Genomic DNA, 11,671 nt, shown 5'->3' with positions numbered 1-11,671 from the left:
TGAACTGTTTCTGATTTGTAAATACATAGGGGACTTTTAGCTTCAGTACTACAAATCCATCTTCAGAGATTTTCATTCCTTTCCCAATCATTGTATTACTATAATGTATGCATTTTAAGCTTGTTAAAGTAACATTTCATTGCCCCCTGCTGCAGCAATTAAGTATTGGAGCATAAAATAGCATTTTACCCACTGAGAAAGATTCATTTTTATATGAAATTATAAATATAAAAAGGATTGGGAAAGTAGTCGATGCTAAAACTAATTGAAAAATGTTTATTAAGGGGAAAGCAAGTATAGCATTAAATGGGAAATACAAAATCTGATTATTGTAGCATGGTACAATATGTTATGCAAAAAAAAAAACACAAAGCTCGAAATATTAAAATGAAAAATACATTTATATGTAAACTGCATATTAACAAGTTAACAAAATGATACATACCTAATTGAAATGATAAAGGCAGTGACAACACAAAATCCTAAACCTATATGTAACATCACAGTTTAAAAAAAAATATTTAAACATACTGTTGTAAATTGAAATGACATGCTTAAGAAATGTGTGCTTAAAAGTAACAGCAGTGGTGAAAAAGTTCCACTTGAGATGACTGCTCAATTGAGCAAAAATCTACCCCTTCAGTCTACTGGCTACCCTGTATTGGTGAGCAGCCAACACAACACTGGCAAAGTAAAATACAACCAGCAGCACCGCAAAAGCTGCCACGGCACCATCTGTACCCGAGACGTCACAATTCATCCAGGTCATCCCATTCCTGGCGTAGAGCCGTGCCCTAAGCAGACAGATTTCAGTGGCATTCATCTTCAGGGCGAAATGCAAGTAAACCCCCACACTTGCAAGGTAGCCCCCTGCTGCCAGGGCATGGAACAGCATTTCCAGCAGTAACCAACTGCAGTGCACAAATCTGGCACCCCCTACCAAAACTGCCAGGGTAAGCGTGCCCAGGACCACAGACACAGCCAGGCCACCGTACAGGAGCGGCGCCCGCATGAATGAGAACTGCTGGTCGAGCTCCATCACCTGACGCATCTCCTCCCCCTGGAAGGGGAACGACATGGTAGACAGGGTCAGGGAACCGCTGCCGAAACCAGAGCTGGCAGAGCTCAACCCTGACAAGGTCATGTGGGAGGTCACCACGCACACCAGCACCAAGAAGTTCAGCATCACCTCCAGCAGCTGAAGCACACCTGTGTGGAGAAAAGAAAGTGTCTGGGAGTAAGAGTCAGTGAGTGATTTAAAAAACACAGCATCTCCAGCACCCATGCAAAGAGAGATGGAACAGATAAGTGTGAAAGAATGTGTAAAGGTGCAAGAGTAACTGTGGCACTTTGTGTGAAGAGATGGGAAAGTTGAAGTATAAGAACATTTGCATGAGAATGAAGGAATGTCCAAACTGAAATATCAGGAGTTTCAATAAGACGATAAAGGGTGGGTTTAGATGCTGTATTTTAAGACACAGAAATGCTACGAAATCTGCATCTTTGTGTGCAATGTACATTTTCCAACATAATTCCCGGATAAACAAGACTTAATCCTAATGACAAAATGTCACATATAAAACACTTGTTCGAAGCGAAGTTATGAAACAAAATGAGAATGCTAATGGAAAAGACAGATAAGTCAAAAGGGTGATTGAGTAAGGTCATAGTCAAAGGATTTTTGAGGTGTCAACTTAAGTCATTACTGGAAGTACCCCACCTTTCTGCTTTTTTTTTTTTTTATACCCCGACATTAAATAAAAGTTTGACTTCTTGAACATTATACATCAAGAGAAGCACTTGCTGTTGCATAAGAAGAAAGTAGATGACAACATTTATTTGTTAAAAAGATTTAAAAAAAAAAAAGTTACACAACTGTTTCAAATATTTAAACAACTCATTTTTCACAATAGGATTTCACCAGTGTTAAACTTCATTTTGAACAACCCGCACCCCTTGTAAACTCAACAATGCTAAAGTGTCATATATGGAAAATTATACATTGGTATTCTGTACTGATGTTCTTAAAATTTGAAACTACGAGAACTTGAGAATACAATGGTCTCAAACAGAGTATATAGAAAATATAGATTTCACTATATATTATAGGAAAAGAAACCACATACAAAGCTATACTGTGGACAAATATACTAAACTGATAATCAAGAAATTATATTTTAGTGTTAAACTGAACAAGTGTGGGATGCTGCAGGCTTACTATGACATTTCATAACATAAAATTATCTTCAAATAAAAGGCTTAAAAAAAAACATTCACTTCACAATGGTTTACAAAAGTTATAAAGCTGAACTGTTGGGTAAATACCTATTTTATTCCCAGTACACTGTGGTAAAAAACAGTTTATATGTCATTGCTATGGCTTTACGAAGTACTCAAAAGTCACAGCCTTAGTAACACATGTTTGTTCTTGTTTGCTAGATTGTGTTGTGTAAGTAAAATAAGTAGTTTTATTGTATAACACATCCAGAAATGAAAATAAAGATGAGTGGTGCCACATATATCTCATGGTTTTCCCCAACTACTGTATACACTAAATGTCTCCTCTGTGTCACTGCACATTAATCCAGTCCATGGGTTTATACAAATATGTGCGGTCCATGTACATTAATATACATATTTTAAATTATATCATATCCGGATATGCACAGACAAAACCATGTAAACCATGTCAAATTAATGTTAGAATGTCACCAAAAATGAACTGTAGATTAGAACAAAATCATTGAGTGGAATGACACAAAAGGACCAAGGGGGATTTTTAATCCATGGCTCCAGGGATGGAATTAGACTTGCATTGCAAAGACATCCACGACCATCCAAGTTTTAATATGAGCTCCATTAGACAGGTTCAAGCTGAATTCCCATGTCTTGTTTGTACCCCCTGTAGTTCTATGTAAAAAATTTCCTTGGCAGTGGGTGAAAGGAATCCTCTAAAAGCCGTGCCCATCTTGAGGCTGCTTCTTTAGTTCACGGACCCTCCTGAAAGCTCGGACAGCGAGCCAGGCACTAAAGGGGAATGCTAGGATTCCAAAGACCCCAAACAGGCCACTGGCGATTTCCGCCCCGTGGAAACCACAGGAGAAGCCTTGGTGTCCTTTGCTAGCATACATCTCATTTCTGTCCTTGCAGATCTGAGAGTTGTAGGCCTCCTGCAGCTTTATGAAATGGAAAGCCATTGCTGGTATGTAACCCAGTCCGATTATGACACCCAGCACGCATTCGACGAGCAGAATCACAGGCCAGCGAAAAGGAACACGTAGCAGGCCCAGGAGAAGCATCAGACAGGCGTAGCCCATAAGAGCGCCCCCGAAAGCCATGGTAGCCGTGGCGATTGGAAGTTTCAGCTGGTAGAATTGGGTGTCCAGCTTTTTTACCTTCTCCGCCTCGGTTCCAGTAAAGGTATTGGCTCCTCCAAAGTAGTACGCGTAAATACCACCCAAGCTGCCATAGTCTCTATACGTCTCTGATGCGTTAAACGACACCCCAGCACAGATCACTAACAGCAAGTTCAGCAGGACTTCCAAAACCTGGCACAGAGCTGAAACAGAGTAAGAGATGAGGTGGGGAGGGGAGAAAGAAAGCGCTAATTAGTTTAGAAGGGCATGCAGTGAAGTGGGAGGGGGAGGTGGAAGGGAGTTCTAGTAGGTTTTAAAAGGAGAAAATAAATGGTAATTGTTTGTACATAAATATGTGTTACATTTTTTAAAATCATGCCAATAATTAATCGTGCAAGAGACAGCCCCATACCCCATGGATTCACAACTGCAAGACTGTATCATAGGCTGGGGTAATTACTACAACCTGCAATGCATTTGATCATTCGGTCCAAGCCATGCTTTATTCAGATTTTCTTCTTTCTGATCTTCCATATGAATAAATAAATTTAACAACCTCCTCACAGCTATCCTTATCTAAAATCTACAGTGATCAAGTTTAAGCAACATTTGAGGCATCAGGCATCACAAACTGCATCACAAACTGCTGAATGCTGCGTTGAAACAAGAAAATGTTAAAAGCAATAGCCAAATTATGTTCACAATCCCTTCCTAAAACCTGTATTTAAATGCACTGTATATAGCCGCCGATCAGTGAAGCAATACTGCTGACATGGCTCATCATCACATGAACGAGAAATTCTGCATTCCTCACTTTCAGGTTGTGTTTCAACACTGCACAGGGTGTAACCGCCAAGCCAAGACCGGCCTCGCTGAAACCTGGCACACTTCCTTCTAGAAAGAAAAGCAACTCAAATACAAACCATATACCGAAGCGTCACTCAGGCCTCCTCTCCCCCTCACTGTCAGCCAGGCACTGATCATCTTGTATTCTCCCTTCCCTCCCTTGTCCGATAGAAGATACTATGATTTCAAAAAGTCTTTTAACATTAAATTCCTGAGTTGGGTTGACTGTTGTAATGTTTGTATGCACGCTTCCACTCTATACCCTTTTCCAGGGATACGGTATGCCTTCGAAGTGGGGGATAATAAACAGCTAAATGTTAAGGGATCTTACCTCTTCCGGTACAGAGATATCTGCACTGATAGCATTCCAAAAGACCAGGTCCTGGTTCATAAAAATCCATTTGTTCAGTGGGGAGCCCATTCCTGGGGGACCTATACGATACTGAGGATGTTTCATCATATCTGTGAAAGTGACAAAGAAAAGGAAAATGCATCTATAGCTACTGTAACTATAGCCTCATCAAGAACACATATCAAATTCTCACTTACCTCTCCTCGCTGTGGTGAACAGGCTGGTTTTCTTTGAAAGAGGTCTCTCTGTAATCAGGGGGGGTTCTGGGATATGGGGGTTCTCTATTATTGTGCCGCTGATCGCGATATCCCCTGTCAAGTTCTTCTGGATAGCCCCTTTCTCGTTTGTCCGGGTACCTCAGCTCCTTCTCATCCCGAGAATGCTGGTCTCTCCTGTCATCATACTGGTCTCTCGGGTGTCTCTCCTTGTCCCGGTCTCTGTCCCTCTGTCCCCTGCCATCTCCTCTCTCTTTCCTAGGGCGGTTTTCCAGGTCCCTGTCCCGATGAGGATCCCTCTCACCCCTTTCCCGGCTTCTAGGACGATAGTTGTCTCGTTCCGGGTATCTCCCGTCTGCCGACATTTTAGATATATTCTTTTAAAAGTTGTCACTTGGATACTGTTGCGAGAGAAAGGAAAAAAGGATACATACATTATTGAAAAAATGTAAATAGACCTACTGACCCGTTAATCCTTTCACCCCCAGCATCAGGATCACTGTACAGGGCAAAATTATAAGTAGACAAATGTTTCGGCTAGTTCCTTTACCAGTGTACTTGACTTCGTTTACTGGGAAGTTTTAACTTGCACAAACCACCATTAAATCTGTACTGTAGTGCTGTAGCTTGGTTAAACGTATAATTATGTCTTATCAGGAAATAGGCCCACTTGCTATCCAATTAACAGGTGTTGGTGCAACTATCCTTTGCATAAAAGAAGCAGAAGAACCACTCTTTATTGTGATAGAGGAAATGCTTGAATTTAAAAAGAAGAACTCCAAGGCTACACTACACACAATAACAGAATTTTTTTTTTTACTTGTAACTGGTAATATTCATATTACAACTTGCAAACATCTTTTTAATAAGTGAGTGTTGGACTTTGAAATGTAATACTGCATAGTTAATATAGCTGTATTTGTCTTTTTGATATTGAATATATTAAGAGAATCTTTAAAAAAAAGTGGAATACCAATTGATTTTCCTTTATAGTTATTATGATAGAGATTAACTGGGAATGGCGGTTGACTTAAAACAAACAGAAAAATAAAAAACAAAAACAATAATTTAGTTTAGATGTATAATTTAAGTTTTCCACTATGTGTACGAGTTTCTCCCATATTCAAAGGGTAAAAAGAAAACAAAACGAAGTAATTCATCATTATAAAAAAAACTATTAAGAATAACACCATTACACACACCCATATCATGTATGAAAGGCCAACATTGTTTGACCACAGTATACAGTTTTCAAAAAGATCTTGCAGTTTAATACGTTTGGAAAATCTGATACAAAAATGTATGACTACCTTTAGGTAACAAGTCACCTAGAGTAGTACACAAATAAACAAACCCAGTGATGTTTGAGAGTTTATAAACAACACGAAAACCAGCTCAGCAAAGCAGACAAGAACACAAGCAAAGCCTTTCACTGCAAAACAAACGGCTCACATTACCGAAACTGGGATGTTGTTAAGAATGCCCAACCGAAACTCAAAAGAAAGAATTACATCACAATCAGCGAAAAACAAAAATCAGGAAAAGCTGTTGAGTTTTATACCCTAAACAACAATATTTACTAGTAGAAATATAGTTAAAACCGTTAATTTGTTTATTTAAACCTCAATGTTGCACCTTTTTCGAATAAGAAATGCAACCAACAACACAGCGACGGGTAACCTATTAGTAGCCTACCTGCCTGGATGCCCCTACCAAAAATGATAAGTACAATTTTTTTTCGCAGTTTAACCATGTAAATCAAATACAATCTCTATTTTCTTCACTCCGTTTTGTTGATCTGCATAACTCTGTATAGTTCAGCGTGGTTCGGGGTGGTACGAAGTGCTTGTTTTTCTCGTTTCACAGAGCAGCTTTTGTTTGCTCGACTTCTCTGCATGCGCATCTTCAGCGGCGCACGCACACTCCCTTCCATTACCTGCAACAATTGGGCGTACTCGCTCTCACCTACCAGACCTCACTATACGATAACTTACCTTAAAGTACACTGCGTCCGGTATGGTGCGCACTAAGCAAGTTTCTTCTGCTTTTTAAACAGCACAGGTCGTTAGTCAGAGGCTTTTTTCTTTTTTATAAACTATTTATTTTGCTTCAAATACACCTGTTACATGCTAAAAGAAAGTTTTATTTTTTTTGCAATTTATTTTACTAATGTTAGATTTATTACAAAAGGCAATTTAAAAATATTAAATAGACTATAAGTAGAGAATAAGATGGGTTATTATTATTATGATTATTTATTTATTTATTTTGATAACGTACCCTTTTTAGCGTCCCGTGAACTACAATCTTTAATTCATTTACAGCTGGTTTCACAGAACTCTAGCATACTTTACCTAAATTAACATGAGGAAGACCCAGATATCATTGGGTTTGTGAAATCAGCCATAAAGACCTTAAAAGTACAGTACTGCACTATCTGTATTCGCTACAAGTAACCTCTAGCGACCATTACAGTCATTGTGTTACTGAAATACTCGTACGTGCTGATTCTTCTTGATGCTATCTCATAAATTAATCTATACAGAAAGACACAACTTACGGTCCTAAAATGGGCACGTTTTTAAAAATAATTCGTGAGCTAGTTTAGTTACGTAAGCTCTTTTGCTGACTTCTTACTACTGTATTTGTTTTATTATTATTATTATTATTATTATTATTATTATTATTATTATTATTATTATTATTATTATTATTATTATTTTTTTTTTTTACTGCATTTATTAATGACAATAAACCCGACAATAATGATACAGTAAAAAGGATTGTTATTGAGGGCAATGGCTTTTAGGTAGATTATTAATCAGGTCATGATGACATTATTGAACTCTTTCTCATACAGTAACTTATACGAACATGCCTGTGCACATTTGAGATGTTAGACTAATATGCAAGATCTCATCCTAACAAAAATAATGCTTACAGAGATACACATATTGTCTTCACTGACATGCAATACTGCGCTTTCGGTTTATTACCAGGGATGACAGACTAGTTTGGCAACAGTACTTGCCAAATTGAAAAGGCCACACTTTAATCAACACTTTTTTTCCCCCCGATCAGACCCCCAGCTGGTATAACCTGTTTTATGGGCTGAAGGAAAAAGCTGAGAATATCAGCCGTGAAGGCTTTTCCTGTAAAATACTCTCAGTATAACCAAAAATATATATATTCGATTTGTTTGCTTCCTTAGCTGTGAAACAGCTTGAAAAAATAGTTTATCTGTGAGATGTAAATAAGGAGAGAGCGGCACTGCTAAAATCTTTGGCGAATGAGAACAAAAGAGCACAGGATGATAAAGAAAATAAGCAATGGGCCTGAAGTTTTCATCTCTACAGGCACTGATACATTGGAAACCACTCAAGTCGTTCCCACCAGCCTTCTGGTCGGAAGATCGCCCAGTATCCATTATATTATACCTTGTAGGATCAGCTGAATATGTAAATACAATATATACTGGTTTTCGAGACCGCAAAGGTCTCTTCTTCTTCGGGTGAAAAGTGGAATGTGAGATTCTTCTAACAGGTCAGTTAACCTCAGATCCTATTAAAAAATATCACCCAAAATAAATAAATAAATAAATAAATTATTGTAGTTCTCATATACAGTATGGACCACCACAGCTTATCTTATCCTAAATGTCAAATTCAGATATGTCACCACCTTGTTAACAGTCGCCACACTGTTTATGCAGTTTATGTAGCACTGACATTTTGCAATCAAATGAAATAATAAAACAAAAAAAAAATGCATGTACTGACAGGAGCAAACATGTATTAAATCAAACCTAATTCATGTTATCAGCTTGTTGGGTAGTGGGTGATGCTCACTTCATGGGCTGTATTCAGTAAACTCTAAGGGATGTTTTAAATAATGAGCTCCTAATGATTAATTCATTAAAATTTGCTGTTCAGTATACCCACTGTTTTAAGATTATTGATATTTTTATTTTATTTTAAAGCACTGTTTAACATTATTGAATGTTTATAATCACTTTTAAAAACTTAGTCCATAATAAAGTATCTCTTAAAATTTAAAGTTGTGTGACTATGGCCCTCCAGCATCTTTTTATTTTTTTAAATACAGGAATTGCTCAAAATACCGACTGATATATGAACTGTTATCACTTATTTCTTAAAACTAATATTATCTACAATCTATAACCCTTGCTGTATGTAATAATTATATAATGTACTGCCAATACCCGTTTGACTTTTTCAAAATAAAAATAATATATATATCATTTGAAAAAAGAAAACTGTTGTGTACCAAATGAAGCAAAATAAAAAAGAAAACGCTAATATAGATCCACAAAAATGTAAATAATTGATACAAAAAATACATTATAGCAGGACGTTTCTGACCACAAGTCCTTCTTCAGCTGGCGCGCCCGCGCCCGCGCCCACGAGCCTCTCCACCTCCCACCTCTGAGAGCGCGCGCAAACTACATACTGCCAGACGCGCGCAAAGGCGAAACAAAGATGGCGGCGGCGGGGAAGCGGCGTGATGAGTAGGAGGAGGAGAATACTACCGTGAATCGAATACTATAAATTTAAACTTGGAATAGTAAAAAAAAGAGAAATTACTGAATAATCTCTTTTTTTTAATTAAAGAAATAGAAACACTATTCCAGACATATCTCTATAGAAGTGGGGTTTTCTTTATATATAATAAAATAAGAAACTCGCCGGCAGCATGGCTTCACACAGTAACCAGGTAAAACTGTTTCTCATTCTGAATTTTGGGGGCTTTCCTGTGAGCTTTGGGCTTGCAGATTGGTTTTAGGTGTTAGAAATGTTAATTAAATGCATCGTGTGTTGGGGTGTCGCCATGTCATTGCGAAGTAGCGACAATGCATTAATTGCGTGTTAATTTCGGCGAGTACGGAGGGTGCTGGAAACTCATTGAAATGTCAGTATGGATGAGGCCCAACGAGCCAGTCATTCATAGATGAGACAGCACCAGGGACGTGGTTAAACCCTGTTTGTATTGAAACATATTATATACAGTAAGATATGCCATCCCAGTGCAAATTAAGCAGATGCTTTGTTCTGTACAAAGTGTTTCATTTTTAATGTAATTTGCCGTCTGATTGGCCCACCTGCACTGCAGCAGGCCCGGCAAATCGAGTCGTTTTTTCCTTCAATCTTAATAAAACAAATACAGTAAAAACAACTTGCAGTTAAGTTGTTGTGTATTTAAAAATACGCGTATAAGTCTAAGACGAGGATATGCTTTGTGGCATTATTTTTTGTTCGCAAATGAGAGAGAAGGCAATGAAAACGCAGGTGCTGCAAAAATACTTTGCATCACATGCATACAGGCCTGTTGCATGGGGGTGGGGGGGCGGTCTTCTGTTCAGTCAAGTCGGACTCATTCAAACTGAATGGAAAGGAAAGCACGGGGCCGGATTGCTTGTTCGTGTTTAGTAATACAATACAATTATGTTCTCACTAAAGTTGTGTGGTCATTCATTATGTGGCACGTAACCAACACATAGTATATTGTGGCCTACTACTATTCAGCAAAGCCATCTCCCTATGAAAGTGAACAGTGTCATTGGAAACACCGACATACTTGAACGGACATATTATGAAATAATTATGAAAACTAATTAACTATCTGCTCAGTGGAACCCAGAATCCTCTTAAATGGCTTTGCATTGGTTTGCGGTAATTCTTACTATGAGGAATAGTTTATACAAGTAAAATGGCTTATAGTATTTGTTTAAATAAATATTTGACTGGCAACATAATGATGAAAAAATAGTAATCTGGGTATGCTGGTAAAGTTAGGTTAGCATTGGAAAAAAAGTGCTTCATAAAGGCCTGTTGTGAAAAACGAACATATTAAGATTTCTGTTGCGCGATACCATCACATCATACAAATCGGATTCAGAATCAAATAGTTTAACTGTAAGCAAGAGAAACGTCCAGTCCGCACACATAAGCGAACATTTAAATTGTGTGCAGACAGTACGATATATATTCCATACAGTATGTATCAGCAAGTGGCATAACATGAGAATTTCTAAAAAAAAAAAAAAAAAAAAAAAGCAATTAAAATGTAGTTAAGGAGAATGAGTGTTGACTCCCTACATCAGAGTTAATGGGGGCATTGAAATTTAGCTGAATCATAGGGTGCCCATCCCCCCCCAGTTCTGTTTGCTGTCAGTATACTGTAATACTTTATCTCTTCAGAGAATATGAATTGATTGCGTAACACGACTGGGGTACAATGTCTGGAAGCTGATTTATTAGTTAAATGATTGTGCTTTAGTTGCAGTTCGTTCTTATTTATGGTAATTTGTTCATTTATTTAAAACCATATTTATAGAATCCAATTCATATTGTTTGTTATGGAGTATCAGTATTAGACAAGTTGAAACGTTCTATTTTATGCAAACTTTGTTCACTACCTTATCTGCATGCATTTTAAAAGCAAATGGCTAGCAGGCTCGTTTGTGAATTGGCTTAGAGCTAACAGTTATTTAAATCTGAACCAGTTAGACTTGTATATATTCTGCCAAATGTGTGTGACCCTTAAGGCATTGAATGTAGATCCTGTGTATTTCATCATCGGCCAGAATGGCTCTAATAGAATCCCAGCTTCGATTCTCACACAGCCTTTGTAAGATTCTCTTAAACAAAAATAAAACCAATCCATTCTTGGCCCCCTCTCCAAGCAATGCAGTCCAACCTAGCCATGCATAAACATCTAAGTTTTGATAGAATAGAAAAATATATATATATATATTTAGATGTTTTTGGATTTCTCATTTTAGGCATTTTCAACTAAACTCCAGCATAACATGTCTGGTCTTTGCCTAACAGGTACAGCACATGTAATAGGCATTTTATTTAACTATACTATAGAGAGAGGAA

General features: G+C 37.7%; 2 protein-coding genes across 5 annotated transcripts in view; one reads left to right on the top strand and one right to left on the bottom strand.

Moving 5' to 3' along the window:
- Positions 1 to 382: 382 nt before the first annotated feature.
- marveld3 (MARVEL domain containing 3) lies at positions 383 to 6,837 on the bottom strand. Of its 4 annotated transcripts, none has more exons than XM_058992680.1 (4): positions 6,465 to 6,699; positions 4,752 to 5,170; positions 4,534 to 4,664; positions 383 to 1,209 (listed from the first exon to the last, which is right to left on the bottom strand). In XM_058992680.1, the coding sequence occupies exons 2-4, from the start codon at positions 5,132 to 5,134 to the stop codon at positions 632 to 634; spliced, it is 1,092 nt and encodes a 363-aa protein (XP_058848663.1). In that variant the 5' UTR covers positions 5,135 to 5,170; positions 6,465 to 6,699; the 3' UTR covers positions 383 to 631. The 4 variants fall into 4 exon arrangements, with proteins under 4 accessions (XP_058848663.1, XP_058848661.1, XP_058848662.1 ...); XM_058992678.1 differs by lacking the exons at positions 383 to 1,209; positions 6,465 to 6,699 and adding exons at positions 1,807 to 3,559; positions 6,764 to 6,837; XM_058992679.1 differs by lacking the exons at positions 383 to 1,209; positions 6,465 to 6,699 and adding exons at positions 1,807 to 3,559; positions 6,706 to 6,735.
- Positions 6,838 to 9,180: 2,343 nt separating this feature from the next.
- Positions 9,181 to 11,671, top strand: part of LOC117424578 (ubiquitin carboxyl-terminal hydrolase 10-like) — a 35,150-nt gene continuing 32,659 nt past the window's right edge. The window contains exon 1 of the mRNA XM_058992675.1: positions 9,181 to 9,503. Within this exon, the coding sequence (XP_058848658.1) occupies positions 9,483 to 9,503 (21 nt within the window). The 5' untranslated portion in view covers positions 9,181 to 9,482. The remainder of the gene's footprint in view (positions 9,504 to 11,671) is intronic.

Source organism: Acipenser ruthenus, chromosome 19, assembly GCF_902713425.1.
Source record: "Acipenser ruthenus chromosome 19, fAciRut3.2 maternal haplotype, whole genome shotgun sequence".
NCBI classification, from domain to species: Eukaryota; Metazoa; Chordata; class Actinopteri; order Acipenseriformes; family Acipenseridae; genus Acipenser; species Acipenser ruthenus.
This window is presented reverse-complemented; position numbering and strand designations above follow the sequence as displayed.